Raw genomic sequence first — 18,458 nt, 5'->3', positions numbered from 1 at the left:
GACATGATAATAATATGAGCTGCTCGTCAATATTTTGCTGCTGCCCCTCTTTTCGTCCATAGAAGATTATTAAGATCTCAGTCATTGTTGACTTTGTCAATTTTTTTTTTTTTTTCAAGACGTTTACATTTACATCAGCAATGAGCCTCCTTTGACAAAGAGCGCAGTTTCAGTTTGGGATGTAGGCTAAATAAACATGGAAGTACCTGCAAAATGTATTTACAGTACATTAACAATTTTCTAAGTGCTACTTTGAGGAGTCATTTTACTTCCCACGGGATCTCTAGTTATTGTCAAAGTGCAGGTACAGTTTGTAGTATAATAATAATTTTTAAAAAAGCCTTTTTCTAAAGCAAGGGTGCCAAATGTCCCTGAGGACTTATTGCGACTGTCCCGTTGGAGAATTTGGCCAAAGGGATATGGGAGCTGCTCTGCAAAACCGGTCTATCTATCTTCATGTAGTTGACACCAAGATACTATAAAATTAATATTTTATTTCTCTTCAGGCCCAAGACAGAATTAAGTGACCCTATAATAAACAAGAGCCATCCTAAGAGCGTTAGGATTTTTTTTTAAACTGTTCAATTCTGCGTTTGCCCAATGTGGGCGTGTCTTCTGGTGGGAGTGTAACCACTTCACACCACCTTTAGTTCTCCACTAGAGGCTGCATTAAGGCAAACTGTCAGCCGATAGTATCTGACAACAAAGTATCATCTTTGCGGCGTCTCCGCAGCGCGCCTAATTTATGTAATCGGAGTTACTGCGAGTTTCTCATCCACGGAGCTGCTCGCTCGCTCGCTCGATTCTCAACGTGGAGATGGCGAAGAAGACGCTCAGTAAAAAATCCTTCAAAAAATTCTTCTCCAGGAGTGAACCCCATTTGGAGGAGTCGTCGGTGAACAAAACGGACGAGAAAAAGAAATTCAAATTGCCTAAATTGAAGCTGAAGTCGAAGGGAAGCACTTCTTCACAGAAGCAGCAGCTATTCAGGTAAAGTTTGCACAGGTGACGTCATTTTGTTTGCAGACGGCTATTTCACCCATATTAGGATTTGCTACCTGCACAATCAACCCTGGCTAATTTACTAAAAGACGCGTTAGTACACCATACAATGGAAATATTGATCTTGCGTAATTGCGCAACAGTTGTGTGAAGGTGGGACCTTCCATCACCAAATTGGAGTAGTTGCAACTTGTGGTCTTCAAGCTATCCATATGTGCATGCACTTTGCATGCTTAGCACATGGACACCTGTCAAGGGCCATCCATTATTTAATTTTTAATTTGGACTCTCTATTTGAGAGTTTGTTTCCCAAGCAATAATTTGGTTCTTATGTGGCATGAAGCTAATATTTTGAGTGGTGGTCCAATGTGTGTCTAAAATATATAGGCCTCAAATTCACTCGGGTGATGATTGCATGATGTTTCACCATGCATTCCAAAAACATGCGCGTTTGGTTAATTGAAGGTTATCGGCAGCTGAAATAGGAATCAGCTGCTGTGACCTCAGTGAGAACAAGTAGATGGATATAAAATAAAATATAAAATACAAAACATTAACCTTGTGCTTTGTCCATCCATGCATTTCTCTAGCAAGCCAATATTCTGCTTTCACTCGTAAAATGTAGTTTTATGTTGTTCAGGGACAGCAGTGACTTATGTAAAAGTGAAAAAAAAATATCTATATTGGATCATGTCAGAAGTGAAATACATACAGTGATTATAAAAAGTCTGCACACCCCTGTTCAGCTGTCATGTTTTTGTGATATTAAAAGAGAGACCAAGATGAATAATTTTAAAAACTTGTTCCACCGTTATTGTGACACATAACATGCACAACCCAATTGAAAAAAATTTAATATTTTAGAGAGGAGGGGTAAACACAAATGAGGTAATGTTGTTGCACAAGTGTGCACACCCTCTTAGTTGTGCTCAGATGAGCTTGCACACGTGTGCAACCACATGATGGCAACTGTTTATTTTTTTTCCTCCTCTCTCTCTTTTTTTCAATTGAATTGTGCAGGTTAAAGGTCACCACACTTCAATGCAAATTACAACCATAATGATAAATAGCTTAAGTAACGTCCAGTCAACATTCCTCCCAGTGCAGACTTTGTGGAACATTTCATAATCCTCCCTGGTGGCTCACATTTTGTTGGATGTGTTTTTACTGGAGGAAGGGCGAAAGCTATTCGTGTACATCGTCACTGATATTTAAATAAATTATACAAAATAGAAATATTTGCATGATATACAGCTGTTTTGCAGGTTTTGACTGGTTCTGTTTTTTGCTAGGCATTAATGTGCTGGGCAGAAAACAAGATCATTATATTATTAAAAATGTTTTGTAATAATTGTTCGAATTAGATATTAACAATAACACCGACATTGTTTATCTATTGTACATTTCAATTAAGGGAAGATGCAATGTTTTGTTTTGTGTGCGTGTGATACAGATAGATTTTTTAAAAGGGTGGAAATACAAAAACAATGCCATAGTGTTGTTCATTGTGTGCTTACAGACTTACTGGCACTTTGTGTTTGCATAGTGGAAAGAGCAATAAAAGTTTGGCCAAGAGCTGCATGCTTGGTGACTGGGGTAAAGGTTAAAGACCAAAAAAATTCGAAAATAATAAAATAGATATGTTCATATCAGAATCATTTGAGAATGCAGTATTTTAATCAGTGATCACTTTTGGCATAGGATTTTTTTTATTTTAAATACATTTTATTTTATTCTTTTAATGTAGATTTTTCATGATTTTAACTGCATCCTTAAAATACTTTTTTTTTGTCTGTCTTGTCAATAAGCGTTTTGCATTTAATCTGTGCAATTGTAAATAGGAAACATGTGCATCAGGTACATTTCCCACGTGCTTCTGAATGATGGACGAGGATTCAAAGAAAATAAAGAATGTTGATGGATTGTCAGAAGCAAAACAATGGTAGCTCTGTAAGTATGTGTGGATGGGGCCATACTGTGAACATATTGAGAGATTGCGCAAGTGCATCAAGGCTGAAAAAACAAACTGAAGCAGCGCCGTGCTCTTCAAAGTGCCTAAAACACATCTTCAAAGCTTAACTGCAGGAATTGAAGAAAGAAAGAAAAAGTCGTAAAGGTTGTTACGACTTGGAACCACAAGTCCATAAAGTTGACTTGAGATGTCACTTTGCTATGAGGCTGGACCTTCCCAGTTGTGCGAAGGAGATGAGCCGATGTGTGTCTCGAGTCCTGACTCATTGGAAGTCCCGCTTTGGATAAAAAAATAAATAATAATAAAACAAGTTAAAGATGGCAGATTGCATCATGTTATCTCTGATGACATGATTGATTGATTATTTCAATTTATTTGTGAACATGTGCCCAATGGCACATTGATACATACTTCCCTTGCTGCAAAAAGTTACACTTGCAGAATACGGAATGCTGTTCCAAGAAACAACGTCAATCTCTGTTTAGCCGGTTCTGATCAACATTCTTCAAACAATGATTCATTGCTGTGTTTAAAAAAAAAAAAAGTCAGGCGATAATCAAAATTTGCTGTTAATTGTGTGATCCTCAGTCCTGCTGAACCCAATACCGGTCCAGTGAACGGATCCAGCTGGGGTGGCAACGTCTTGGACAAGACAAGCTCATTTATATATGCCACCAGACCCAGGTCAAAGGTCAGTGACAATCCTCATCATTTATTCTTTCATGCATCTTGGCCTGGGAACCACAGGTTAATTGACAATCTTTTTCACTACCGGGTTCTTCCTGGCTCGCTTTCCTTTTGCCAATTAAATTCCGCACAAATTTGTGGCTTCTTCAATCAGAAAAAAAAAAGATGATTTGTCTATAAATAAACTCAAACAAGTGAAGCTGCACATCACTCCATACGCATAACTTGATAGAACCTGATGACTAATCCTGTCAAGAATCCAGAACTTCTAGTTAAGCATAGATGAAATAACATCTTCACTACACTATTCTCTCCAAAAGAGGGCGCAAGTGCGCTACCCAGCTATCATGCTTAAAGGTAAAAACTCAGACCAATTTTGTCTTAATACATCAATTGAGGTGCATAATAATGTATTAGTAGGCACGTGGTGTGTTTGTTTTATCCCATGACAATTTGTGAACCGGTTTTAGTAAGTCATCATGATCCGGGACTCTTATTTCATCCGGTTACTTTTTTTATTTTTTATTTACTTAAGTTCCTAAACAAACATGACGTCAGAAATGCAATTGAGCATATCAGTCATGCAAATAAAGTAAGACTTGTTCTTTTAATAAAAAAAATTTATTTCATCAAGCTATCGTGACTTATCGGTGATCAGCAATTTTCTTGCATTTGTCACAGAAGGAAGAATTTGAGTTGGCACACCTAGTTTACATTCTAGCGGATTAAGCGCCACAACAAAATTTCAACTAATTGTCAACAAGTCTTACGTAACTCTTATCCAAGTTTGGATACATGTCGATTGGTCATTATGTTCCACGCATATAATGGAGATTAGTTTAGAGTAACAATTAACTATTTTAATCATGATAATGATGTCATTTGGTTTCGGAATCTCCCCAAAACAATTCAACCGACCAAGTTAAAAAAAAAAAAAAAAAAAAAAAAAAAAAAAAAAAAAAAAAGAAAAACATATTTTTTAGGTCTCCTTATGAATGCCACGGGCGGTTTGGAGCTCTGATAAAAATATTTAGGAAACTCCTTTTGGTTTGAGCAGATCATATTTTTTTAATTGATTTTTTAGGGTGGAGCCGTTGTAATGCTTGGAATGAAAACCGGGTTTTAGTTTCGTATCCTGTCTAAAGTCTATTATAAGAACTCGGCGATAACTTTTGTTGCTATATTAAGGCATTCCTTTAAAAAAAAAAAAAAGTTTTGTCAGATTGCAAATAACTTTTTAGAAACATTATGGGCGTTTCCTATTATTGTAGTCTGCTTCTTTGTTTCTCCTTTCCAGGCCCAAGAATTGAGCTACTCTGAGACAGATCTTCATAAGCCCAACAAATTCGCCACATTTTCCTTCGGTTTGCTGAAAAAGAGGAAGAAGAAAAAAGAGAATGTATCTCAAAGCACTTCTGGTCTCGATAGCCCTGACATCGATGAGCACGCTGAGGTAAATTAAGTTTACACAAGTTAAATGCAGATTATTCACTAGATGATCGTGTGATTTATTTATTTTTTTCAGAGAAATGAAGACCTTCATCAAATGGTGGATAGTCAGGGCAAGAGAAAAGCCATGCTCAGCGTTTCTCAGCCAGCCCTCGACACCAAAGATAGCTTTGACATCCCGTCCCCTCCCTCCATCCATTCAAAACTCATCAAATCATACTATGCTCTCTCCCACAAAACACCTCCCACTCAGACCACCAAAGCAGGACTTGAGGAACATCTCACAAACGGCTCACCCCTTCCTTTGCACGATAAAGCTAAAATCATTCCGGTTCAAGCAGAAGAGAAAGAAAACATTCCCGTAGATGACAACCGATTTGAAAGCAATCATACATCAGATTCTCAGCCGAGCAAATCTTCTTCATATCAACCTCCTGATGAGGTCATCGCCGGAAATTTAGCCGAGGAGCCGACACAATCGAACGCAGACATCGACATCTCGATCGGACAGCCATCCTTTCGCGAAATGCGAGATGGTGAAGCTAATACCACCGAGCCTGTTCCTTCCTCAGAATCCGCTCCGGTCCAACAAGCCGTCTCGTTTCCTCACATCGAGCAAACCCTTCCTGACACCTCCACCAAAACAATCAGCCCGCCCGCCGACCAAGACGTGGTTTATAGCGCTTTGTACGAATCGTTGTTCCCCCGCAGTTTCACCTCGGAAATCCTTTCGTCGCTACCAACAAGTCCTGTTGACATCTCCCACGAATCCAAATCAGAACCTCTTTCATATTTTCAGAAGGAAACAAATATTTACAGTGAGATGCCCTCTCAGCAGTCATTTTACTCTTTCAATACTTCTCAGGATTTAATAAATCCCGAATCCCCCCGCAGCTATCTCCCTTCCGCTACCTACTATTCCGAACAACTCGACTCAATCAAATTAAACAGTCGACATGAAGAAAGATTCGATTTAAACTCGGCCCCTCCTGTCTCTCAATATGTGACATCCCAAGAGACGGACACTCAAGTTACCGACTCCAAACGAAGGGCGATCCTGGTAAAAGAGCTAGTCACCGATGAGACGAGTACTGATTCTGGACTTTCCTCTTCCAAACTAAATGAAGTGACTCCAGCGATTGATTTTAAGATAAAAATGGATGCGGATAAATATTTAGTTTCGTCTCCTTCTCCTGGACTGATCGAGACTTATTCGATGCCATGCAGCCCGGTTTATCTAAATGTGGGATCAGATGACGGGAGCACCATGGATTTATATTTCAGCGCGGAAGAAGACAATATGGAAAGTTTGGATGAGCCGACGCTTATTATGGAGCAAATTGAAGAAGAGGAAAGTTTTCTAGGTCCGTCGGAGATCAGCGACTTTGAGAAGGCGCCGGCTGAGTTTCTTCAAGTTGACGATGGAAATATTGTGGAGTTTGTCACTCAGGTACTGCCGCAGATAAAAGAAGAAGAATTACCGGTCGCACCGGTTCTGCAAGTGAAAGCAGCGATGGTATGCGAGTTTGCTGCACCCTACAGTAGCAGGGAGGGGGAGGGGGAGGGGGACGATGAACCCTGGATCAATGTCACCCAAACAGTAGACCGCCTTCATGAAGAAAACCAGCCCATAAATGTGCAAAGTCCACAATTGCTTCCGAATAACACAAGACAGGAAGACTTCTATGAATTTAAAGACACAGCGCTGCAACTTGTACCTACTTCAGATATAGTTCAAGACAAGAGCCAGGAAAATACATGCACAAAAAACCCTTGTATCGTCTCGAGCACGTTAACGCTCAGCGCTGAGCTGCAATCAGACGCCACTCCGGTGGAACACAAAAGCGTCACGCAGGAGAGTGAGTGGGTGGATACAATTACAGAGAGCGCAGGAAACGCCGTGCGGCCAAACCAGGTGGCAGTTGAGCTGTCAGACCTGCAGGTAGACACACAACATCCTCAGAGGGAAACCGCAGAGGAACCTTTTGGGAAACGGGAGCATCTGACAGAAGCCGACCTTAAACAGCGGTAAGTGTTTAAAAAGTTTGTGTCCAAATAACTTTTTGATACATTTTCTTGGGTTGTGGTTAGCAGACTTATGTGAATAGGCACCATTTTGTAAATGTTATGATGATTTTTCGTGTAGCCCAAGAGAAAGTCCTCCACTCGAAAAGCATGTAAAGAGATCCGCTGTACATGTAGTGCCAAGACGCCAAGGCGAGTCATGTGTGGCCTACTTGCTCAGCTGACAATGTAGCTACTTGATAAGGCTCATAAATGTTTCAACCTTTCCTCTCATAAAAGAAAATATGTGGAGTTTGGACACATTGTTGATGCTCCATCAGTCCACTATAATTGTTCAGGCACCAGTAATTGGGAAACACATGATGCACCCACATCTTGTTATTTATGCTGAGTCATGTCTAATTATTCCCATTGACGTGTTTTCTTTTTTTGTTTAAAAGTATGTGTAGTATTTACTTTTTTTTTTTTTTAAACGCCAACTCTAAAAGTATGTGTAGTGTTTCCTCTTTCTTTTTTAACGCCAACATGATGCCAAAAAACATATTTCTAGCGATAATGTCTGCTAGCTATAAGTTGAGCAATTTTTTCTGACTCGAGTGGGCGTGTAGCAACCATTAAGTGCACAGGTACGTAAAGATTATGTATCGATGTCACAGCAGTAAAATCTTTTGCTGATCTTTTGCTTTTTATTGGCTATTGAGATTTTAAGAGCATAGGATCTTTAATTTTGCAGCAAATTATAACACGTTAAAATCAGCATGTGAGGTGCTATAAAATGTAATGATTTTATATTCTTATCTTATTGTGAGCTTTCTGAAATGTAATGAATGCTTCCTTGCTATTTCATTATTGTAGTATTGAGCTCATGATTCATCTTTGAGACTGTTTTGTTTACAGTTTGATGTGTGCAGTGTCAATAGTTGAAGACAGACTATGACGCTTTCTTGTAGATGTTTCTTCTGGAATTGCTGACACATTGTCTTGACATTAAAAGTAGTTGTGCGATCTACATTGATCAAATATATGCAATATTTGTTTTGATAACTGGGTATAATGGAGAAAAATGTATCTTTTGTTTACTTGCAAAGAACTAAGAAGAAAACATTGACACAATCATAATCCAGATTTAAGACAACACATTAGGTTTTTAAGATATTAACAGCTTTAAAAAATAAAATCTGAAAATGGTATATTAAATATTAAGGAACTTTTTTAAACTAGGCCACGGGATAGGAAATATTTGCCCTATCTCTCTTTTAATCATTGCTAAAGCTATTTAGGTCACATTCCTTCATGACACAGCAGTCTCGTTTGTTCTCTGACAAATAATCCATCAAAATCTCATGTGTTGCGATGCAATTGTATTTTTTTTTTAACGCCACATGATGTCAGCAAATACTTGTCTTTGCACTTTCAACGGGTTCAAAGATTTAAACTTACCAGCGAGTAGTGAGGGTTATGCTTTGTCACAAGCTAACAATAAAATATACATCATTGGATATTTTGAAAACACATGTTTAAAAATATGAATTTTAAAACTGTTGGGAAATCTGGGCTTTAAATTTAGTCGTCATAGTGACGAAAGACAAAAAGTGCCCTGCCCCAGCCAAGACAGCATACAGGTTTCACCTGTAGCAGAGTCACAAGGTTAAAATGAGGAATTAAATTTTGGCTCCTGACTTTTTGTTACCCCCGAGGAAAAAAAAAAGCACTTGGTTTAAAAGGATGGATTTTTAGAATTCTGTCATCGACCCAAAATCTGTCACCAATGGATTTGTTTTTTTTAATTTTAGTCCTCATTGGTATTTGCCACTTTAGTTAATCCCAATGAGACGTTGTGTACCAGCCTACTTTAGACACGAATGGAATGCCAACTTCTCAGCAAATTCCGAGTCATGTGTCAAGCCACACCTTTAATTGGCAGCAGCCATCATGGCGAATCTTCCAACTTGTTTTGGTTTGTTCGGCTGACGAGTTTGAATTTGCAAGTTGATCTTGAATATGATAAAGAGCCCGCTCAACCAGTATCATTTTTCTTCTCTCACTCAGAAAACAATTCATGATTTAATGCAATCAATTTCAGTGTTCTGGCTGCGTTCTGAGCTCGTTCCTTTATTTTGCCACGCTTGTAAATCTTTGATAAAGCTCTTGGATTGCATTACATTGTGTAGGTGTACCTAATATTGTGACCAAGAAGAGAATTGACTGTTAAGAAAAAAACGATTGTAAGACAAAATATGTTTACTCGTTTCTTCCAGATCCCCCACCCCATCTTCTGAAGGCTTTAACGCTGACACCCCCAAGACCCTCACAGACCAAGAACCTGATGTCGAAATGAATTCGGGCTACAGCAGCCTGAGCAGCAACTTCTCCACGAAAAAATCGCCTCCAGATAAACCGGATGAATCCCGATACCAATTCCGTCAAGTATCCCTGCTGCATGACAATGCACCCAAACAGGATGTGTTAGATTACGGCAGGATGGAGTCCAACGGAACAAATCTGAGCACAGAACATGGCTGGAAAACAACATTTGAGGGTGTCTCCAGATTTACGTCAAAAGAGGAGCCATTGTTTTCAAATAGTCCAAGTTACAGACTGTCTGATACTTCCTCCAGCAGCACCTACTCCTCAGCTGTTTTCCCCGAGGCCACGCCGTACAGCTACAGCAGCCAAAGCGAGCTTGGCGGGCAGCCAGGTTAGTCGGGAGGAGGTTTTTTTTGGAGGGAGGGAGGTGTCTGCTGCACCTGAGGGAGAGGCAGAGCGAATCAAGTCATGCCCAGAACTCACGATCACCTTCTGTTTCAGCCTTCTCCGCAGACGACACGGACGCATCCTGTTTTACCGGCGTGTTCACGGCCACGTTGGTGGAGCTTGACGACCGAGCAGGTTCCTCCTCCACACCCCCGGCCTCGCCTGACGTCGACGCCAGCCAGTTTGACATGGACAACCTGGTGGATACCCTGAAGAACATGGGGCCCTCATTGAGACAGAGAAGCATGAGTCTACGAGGGCCGACCGCCGGCCCCGTCTCGGCCTTGCCGCCCATCGTGGAAGACTCCCCCAGCCCGGTCACCTCTGACATCTCCAGTCCTACAAAGAGGTCTCCATCTTCTACTTCTGAGGCCCTCAATGGGATTTATAAAATACCTACTGATCTGGGCCTAAAGAGAAGTGCTTCCAGAGACACACGCTCACCCTTGGAGTTAATGAAGAAGGTATTACATTTTTCGATTGGGTGTAAACATTATTACTGACAGCCTAACCCTTTTTAGATGTGCTTTCAAAATCAATCTGAGCAATGTTTATATGACTCAAGTTCAAACTTTAAGCAATAATGCTCTTCTGTTTTTACCAACAGGAGCCTCCTGCAACGAGAGACAAGCCCGTCCGAGCATCCGCCACCAAAAGTATTCTCATGAGGCAATCTTCCGATGAGAACAAATCACTCAACGGAAACTCATCTCAGCAATCATCCTCAAACTCTCGTCTGGACAGCAGCTTCATCTTTGGAAGTTATAAACCCCCCTCGGTGGATCAAACTCAGGAGAACCCCAAGTTCCATCGCTCGGTGCTCCGCACTGGCTCGTTGCCAGATATGGGTTCTTCTAATCTTCTGAAGGAGCGCAGCGAAATCCACACCAGCACAGACTCATCGTCTCGCTTTGAACGCTTATCTCTTCTCACGAGTTCTCCTCCATCCGCATCCAGCTTCTCCAGCGTATCCGATGACGCTCGCAAAAGTCTCCCCTCACACCAAAGCATCTCATCGTTGACCTCGAGTAGCAGCACCGCTCGTCTTCTCAGCCCCACCGGTTCTTTGGAGAATCACCGACTGTTCCCCACCACAGAATCATCCTCTTACGCCAAGTTTGGCCAGACGGTGGGCCAGGGAATTGGCACAAGTGCGCTCAGTACACCTCTGCAAAGGAGCTTCTCTCATGATTCCATGTCAGTGGGCAGCCAACAGAATCCACTGCTCAACAACAACCTCCTCAGAGGAGCTCAAGTCCCCAAAGTTGAACCAGAGAGGAATGTCAAATACAGAGCCTTTCCTGATGCCTATGTGAGTATCCACACACTGACCCCATGACCTGATTCACGCTCGCTCGATATTTGTAAAAACACTTGGACAAAGGCTTAAAGGGAAGTAAAGGCAATCTCATTTGTTATTCTTTTGAGCAGGTGTTATCATAATTGTGCAGTGTTTTGCTATTGCAGTCCCAAAGGGGAAAAAAAAATTGACTTTTAAAATGGGCGAGGCAGGTGATATAATATAAACATGCAAAAACCGCTAAGTCATTTGATATTGGAAATGCGAGAAACCCCCCCAAGCCATGCTTGGGCAAGTGTTAATGTTGCAAAGTGGCAAAACCAGATTCTCTGATCAGAATTTGCACAAAAGGAGTGTCAGCTTCTACACTCGGTTGGTGTCATAAGAACACCGCACAGATACCGCTGGTAGTTTTTCTTACTGTGTTTGCCCAAGTTGAGTCAACAACATCTGCATCCAAGACCTGAAGAGTGGTTGGAGAAAAATCGGGACAAATTGTCTGTCGCTATGCTCCACTGAAAAACTAGAGGAACCATAAAAAAAAAAAAACACTAATAAGCTTGATTCCACGTACAGAACTTTAATAAATCAAATAAACTGTTAGAAACTTTTAGATACTGAAGGACACAGGTGTGTAAGGAATGCAGTGTTGCAAAGACAAACATTACTTTAATGGCCTCCATTAACTTGAAGAATGATTACAGGTAACCGCCCACACACAAATGTGTTTGTTTGCTTTTCAGAAACAGTGACATGCATGACAGTAATGCTTTGTGGCTGTCATAAAAAATATAATCTGGGGAATAAAATAGGGTACATACATTACTGTGTTTGATTGCTATATTTAGGAAATTAAAATTGTAAAAAATTTGTCATTAAGATTATATCTACAATTATTTCGTAAATTAAGATTATTATTATTGCATACAGTGTATGAAATTGTAAAAATTGTGTGCAGTATTATTAGGCCAAGTCCTCCTGGCCCACTTCCCTCTACCGTGCAGGAAATAATAATCATGCTAACTTTAGGACCTCTGTTGTCATTTTTGCTATTTTATTTTTCTAATATAGCAAAAAGAGTCGAGACTCTAGCGTGTTACTAACGTGCCACATTTAAGGAGCCACTTTAATTAGCTGCGATCGAAGCCGGCCATGACCACTCCCACGACAGCGCTGCCCTCCCTTGTGCAATTCCTCTTGCAATATAATCGGAGTGAACAAGGATGAGATTTATTGCTTCATCCTCCTCTTTGTGTGCGAAGGAAAAATTGGTGGATGCTGGGAAACCACAATCTACTTGTTGTTTCATGACTGATATCGCAGCCTGTCAAAATGATGAAGACGATTCAATTCTGCCAGCGTCTTGATGCATATAAAGTGACACAGCTAGCTTGAGGCCACATGACTTCTGGCTTCTTTTTCTTGGCAATGTTTTCTCCACGCTCCACACCCTTTTCAGCTATCCATCTATGTTTTTGACACTAGGCCACACCTCAGCTTTTGTGTTTGTCTTGCTGTCGTTAATTTTTGATGAAGTAGACTTGACATCTGACAAAAACGATCACCTGTTTAGGCTGATGATTTTTCATTCGGTTTGTTCACGAGGCAAGTGCTGACGTTTATTTTTGCTGATATGGCAAATTCCATTCACACGAGAGATGTTCTGACAACCTGGAAGGAAATGTCTCTTTCGATTCTTTTACGCATAGCCGATTATTATATTATTAACCACGAGTGGCATATTCTAAAACTCTATAGGACATTGTGATTTCCTAGGTATGTCGTTTGAAAATGTGATCATTTGCTGAGATTTTTAGAAATAGTGTCACATTTGAATCATTATCTTTGCTACCATGTTATATTAATTGTGTAAACGCATTAACACTGATTGATTTCCTCATCGTTTCATTTAATTATTACTAGTAACATAATTGAATGAATTCAGTAATAGAGAAACTCACGAAAAAAAAATGCACATCATGGCCTTGTGTTGAAAAGCAGCTACACGAGACTTATCCAAACATTCCATTTAAGGGGCAATGTGTCAACAGTGGACTTGTCGTTGTTTCAGTGAACTTGTACTCTCATTATCAGTGTGCACAGAGCGCCGCTAGGTATCAGGTTCAGCAGGTACACATTAATGAATACTCGTCTGTCAAAGAGTTGTGGTCGAGGAAAGAAAAAAGAACTTCTTTGAGCTTGTTCAATAGTGTGTTCATTTTGTGCACATAAAAACAATGCTAACATTTTTTTTTTGTCCATAGCTCACCAAAGAAAAAGAACATGGAAAGCTCAACCCCCGTCCTGGGAAAGTGAGTCTTCCTCGTCCCATACGAATGACTTTGATGGCTTCATTCATTTAATTTACGAGATAATTGTTCCCTTGTTTGCAAGTTTGGTTCAGTTCATTGTGACTTTTTTATTGCCGCCATTTGAATATAGCAAAAACTTTTTGATTGTAATCTCGGTGCACTTTTTTTTTCAACAGATCTACATTTTTGACCAGCCCGGGATGTGCGGCCAGAGGATCGAGTTGAGTAGTGATGTTGTCGACGCCACGTCTTGGGAGCTGCAGGAGACCATTTCCATCAGGGTGGTCAGAGGAGGGTATGAGACCAATTAGACAATTTGAATGACAATTCTTCCAAGAAGCCTAGATGCAAAATTAGACAGAAAAACATTTCTTAAAAAAGCTAGCACGGGATCTATTCTAGCTTGTCCTGATATTAAATGCAAATTGCATTGTTGTTAAAAAGAACTCCACACCTTGTTTCTCTAGAATTGTCAGTTGTTCTTCTTTCTTCCGGGTGTGCTCACGTTTCGTCAAACTAGCTCATCACATATCTTGGATAGTTAACACACCCACGTTGAAAACCAAAGCCGCAAACTGACAATGTGGAAGTTTTGCTAGCACTTAAGAAACCACAGTAACCTATGTGGTCCAGAACTAGCACATGAAACTAACAAGTCTTCATTCCTCTCTAGATGGGTGCTATATGAAAAACGCAACTTCAAAGGAGAGAAGATCGCCCTGGATGAGGGCGATATCGAGATCACTTGTCCTTTTCCGCAATCGGAGGAGGAGGGGGAGCAGCAGACCAATGGCCAAAAAGTCACCGAAGAGAAGAAGGAGGAGGAACAGAACGGGGAACCAAGTGAGGGAGAGACAAAAGCCAAGAGGTTCATCATTGGATCTATTCGAAGAGTAGTGAGGGTAAGTCACGTTCTGTCAAAATATGTCGTACTGGTGACATCTAGTGGTAAGATGAATTTCTTCAACCTCTAGGACTACAGCGTCCCTGAAATCAGTTTATTCCCAGAGGAGAACGCTGAGGGCAAGAAGGTTATCTTCAGAGATACATCAGAGGATGCACGAATTTTTGGATTCCCCGTCAGGGCTAATTCCATCATCATTAATGCCGGACTGTGAGTAATTTTATTTTCGACAATCATGTGTGATGGTTTTAATTTGATTCATGATGTCATACAGGTGGCTGGTATTTTCCAAACCCTTTTTCGAGGGCTCACCTCGCGTGTTGGAGGTCGGGGGATATTCCAATCCCGCTTCCTGGGCTGTGGAACAACCGTATGTGGGCTCGTTGCATCCACTCAAAATAGTAAGTGACGCACACAAGCAATAATTGCTTTTGTATGTTGATGTTTAGGTTCTGTTTTTTTCCACCCATAGGGGGAGCCAAGAGTGGAAAACATTGGTGAACCAAAGGTAAAAAAGAAACTCATTTTAATACATTTTATGTTATATTTTATAGAATTTAATGTGACTTTATTTGTCCGCAGCTTGAGGTTTTCGAAAGGTCCTATTTCACCGGCAAATCAAGGATGCTCACCGGTAATACGAGAGATTTTATGACTCGAGTGGACAGGCAGCAGGGTGCCTTCATGTACTCGGTGGGATCCCTGAAAGTGCACGGAGGAATGTGAGTGCTGCTTTTGAATGTTTGTGATGTCATCATCAAGATATTTTAATTTGTGTGTGGGTCTGTGTTAATATAGGTGGGTGGGCTATGAGAAGGAGGGATATCGAGGCAACCAGTATCTGCTGGAGGAAGGCGAATACCACGACTGGAGGGTGTGGGGAGCCACCAACTCGGAGCTCCGCTCCGTTCGGCTCCTACAAGCTGTAAGTATATCAAATAAAAATCCCAAAAATATGAAATCAAAGTACAAATGTTTAATCGATGCTTCGTTCTGTAGGACTTGAGCGACCCCTTAATGGTGCTGTTCGAGCAGCCGGAGGAGGAGGAGGGTGTTGTTGCGCAAGAGGAGAACACCTTCGAAGTGACAGAGGCCATTCCGGATGTTGAGTTGTTCGGCTACAAAATCAACACTCGTTCCCTTCAAGTATTCAGCGGCCTGTAAGTCGAAAAACAAAATGGACTTTGTTAATGATGTCGAGTAAACTGTGGACTTGCCTCCTACCAGGTGGGTCGCGTACTCCCACGTGGACTTCTCTGGTAATCAGTACATCCTGGAGAAAGGGTTCTATAGTAATTGTGCTGACTGGGGTTCTCGTGACAATCGCATCTGCTCCGTGCAGCCAATTCGTTTGGTGAGGCCATAGAAGCTGCAAATTATTATATAGTATGTGATGGATATTAAATTTTAATGCTTGGCTTTTAGGCTCCAAGTGACGGTAACAGGACCAGAAACGAGGTGAGCATTTTATCCATCTATAATGTTGTTTATTTTATTATTTTTACATTTGGTTTTATCTTTGCCTCTTTCTTATTATCTGACTTTGTGCATGCAAATGTCATCATATCTGATATTGCACTTGTGTTTGAATCCAACCATCATGTTTCCTGCATCTCAATTTGCCTTTCTCAGATATTATTGTACTCGGAGCCGGAATACAGAGGCAAGTGCCTTATCTTCAACTGTAAACAGGAAGCTGCAACTGAAGAATTCCAGATCAAGTCCTGCAGAGTTGTTGGAGGAAGGTCAGACATTTTTAATCCATCACAAAGAATGAGTTGGTGGAATGTGTCATGTCCCAAATTAAAAGAATCCTTTTTTTTCCAGCTGGGTTCTCTATGAGAATAAAGACTTTTCGGGGATCATGTATGTCTTATCAGAAGGAGGCTATAGCACGTTGATAAGCATGGGCTGCACACCAAGCACCTTCATCCGGTCTGTCAAGGCTGTGCCAATGGTTAGAAGAATTTAGAAACATTTATTTTTTATTTTTTTCTGGCATGGCTCTCAAGCTTCCATCTTTTTTTGTGCAGACTTTCTCAGTTCCATCCATCTCATTGTTTGGATTGGAAGGTCTAGAGGGAAGAGAGATCGCAACAGACTCCGAGCTTGTCAACATGGTAGCGGAGGGCTTCAATGACCATGTTCTGTCAGTCAGAGTCAACAGTGGCTGGTAAGTTCCTGTGGGAATTGCATCAAGAAGGTTGAGGTGAATGTGATTACCAGGTAATGAGGGAAGCGGGTGGAAGTGAGATGTTGGGTTTGCAGGAGAGGTGGAGTTGGGTGTCATCCGTGAAAGGATGAAAGAGAATAATTTTTGGGGGGGAAGATGGCGCAGAGAAAAAGGCGATAGATGATGGTGCAGGGTCCTCAGGATGGAGCCCTGCGGCACACCTGAATTGACTGGTGATGGGGAAAAAAAGAAATATAGCTGATTTATTTGCATTTTTTTTATTAGCAGAAGTTAAATAGATTTATCTCGGTTTTGTGTTACTATCACAAAGTTGTTTTTTTAATGTAAATATTGTCTGATACATTTTAAAATTCACATTTCTATGCAAATGTTCAATACAATGTTTGACTTTTTTTAACCAAGGACCTGGAATGGGGAAATACCAAATCTAACAATGCTGTCTTTCTTCTTTCCAGCTGGGTGCTATGTGAGTTTAGCAACTATAGAGGGCGCCAGTTCCTTATGGAGCCTATCGAAATCACTAACTGGCCCAAGTTCAGCTCTGTGCAGACTGTTGGCTCCATGTATCCAGTCAGACAGGTCTCTCAACATCTAGTTCCACATAGCATCTTGGGTGTTACATTTGAGCATATGTTGTTGACAGAATTATATTTAAATTGACAAAATGTCTCCTTGGTGTATTTATTGTACAATTGTGTGATTTTTGCAGAAGCGGCACTATTTCCGCATCAAAAATGCAGAGAGTCGTCACCTCATGTCCATCCAGGGTGGAGTGGAGGAGATGAAGTCCGGACGGGTTGTGGTCGCACCGGAAGTCGAGCCCATGAGTGACATCTGGTTCTATCAGGATGGACTCATCAAGAATAAAGTACATGATTAAAAAAAAAAAAAAAAAAGCATTACTGTTACTGGCTAAATCTTCATCGACCAATCATTTTTTGCAGCTTTCCCCAGTCATGAGCCTTCAAGTGATGGGCAATATTGAGGCCGGAGCCAAATTAATTTTATGGAACGAGACCCGGCAACCTTCTCAGACATGGACGGCCCATATGACAGGACGACTCAGCAGCATTACATTCCCCGGAATGGTCATTGATGTCAAAGGTACGAACCGATAATACTACAGTAAATACAAACAGGTGTATTAAATAATTTTCTTTCTTTCTTCAGGTGGTCAAAACTATGACAAGGAGCATGTGGTGATTATGCCAGAGAATGACGAGAGGTTAAGCCAACAGTGGGAACTTGTGCTGCTCAAATAAGCTATCACAGATATGTTGCTTATTGTCAGAATATTACCCCAAAATACTGCCTTATTAATTTAATCAAAATCCGTTGTATTTATCATATTTCTCCCCAAGGAATATTCTATATTTGTGTTATGTAGTATATTGAGTACAGGGAAGGAGTATTCATGCATATCTTGTGGGGGAAGAGTTTGACCAATCAGACTTCTTTTTTTTTTTTTTTATGCCTGCAGTTTACAATGGCACACTCCGCTCAAGTTTTTGTTATATATATAAAAAGTCAACTAGTGCTTAAAATGAACAGATGATGAATGAAGCCAAAGAATGTATGGTCTGCAAAATGTTTTAAAGCTATTTTTATATTGTATCAAAAATGTTATGGTATTCCTCATCTCTATGCAATATATAAAGAGAGAAATATACAATGAGATATAATTAATACCTACATGGTACCTGCATGTTGTTCTTTAATGCTAAAGTCATAATATATAAAGGAGGGTGTGGTTTTAAAATGCTAATAAACTATAAACATTGTCCAAAAAAAAAAAATGTTGTGTTCATTGGATTGCAAAACACTTTCATAATGCTCTGTAAAGAAAATGTTAATGTGAA

At 40.5% G+C, this 18,458-nt stretch overlaps 1 protein-coding gene across 1 annotated transcript; it reads left to right on the top strand.

The window, feature by feature from the left end:
- The first annotated feature begins 700 nt into the window (after positions 1-700).
- Positions 701-18,395, top strand: crybg2 (crystallin beta-gamma domain containing 2). The gene is made up of 25 exons (XM_037263296.1): positions 701-990; positions 3,563-3,665; positions 4,959-5,114; positions 5,187-7,138; positions 9,394-9,833; positions 9,944-10,353; positions 10,497-11,201; positions 13,454-13,501; positions 13,678-13,796; positions 14,175-14,403; positions 14,476-14,615; positions 14,680-14,806; positions 14,878-14,913; positions 14,988-15,127; positions 15,204-15,330; positions 15,405-15,565; positions 15,633-15,759; positions 15,831-15,863; positions 16,038-16,150; positions 16,233-16,362; positions 16,439-16,578; positions 17,055-17,178; positions 17,309-17,467; positions 17,544-17,703; positions 17,770-18,395. The coding sequence occupies exons 1-25, from the start codon at positions 818-820 to the stop codon at positions 17,859-17,861; spliced, it is 6,144 nt and encodes a 2,047-aa protein (XP_037119191.1). The 5' UTR covers positions 701-817; the 3' UTR covers positions 17,862-18,395.
- The last annotated feature ends 63 nt before the right edge of the window (positions 18,396-18,458 follow it).

This window comes from Syngnathus acus, chromosome 11, assembly GCF_901709675.1.
Source record: "Syngnathus acus chromosome 11, fSynAcu1.2, whole genome shotgun sequence".
Taxonomy (NCBI): Eukaryota; Metazoa; Chordata; class Actinopteri; order Syngnathiformes; family Syngnathidae; genus Syngnathus; species Syngnathus acus.
This window is presented reverse-complemented; position numbering and strand designations above follow the sequence as displayed.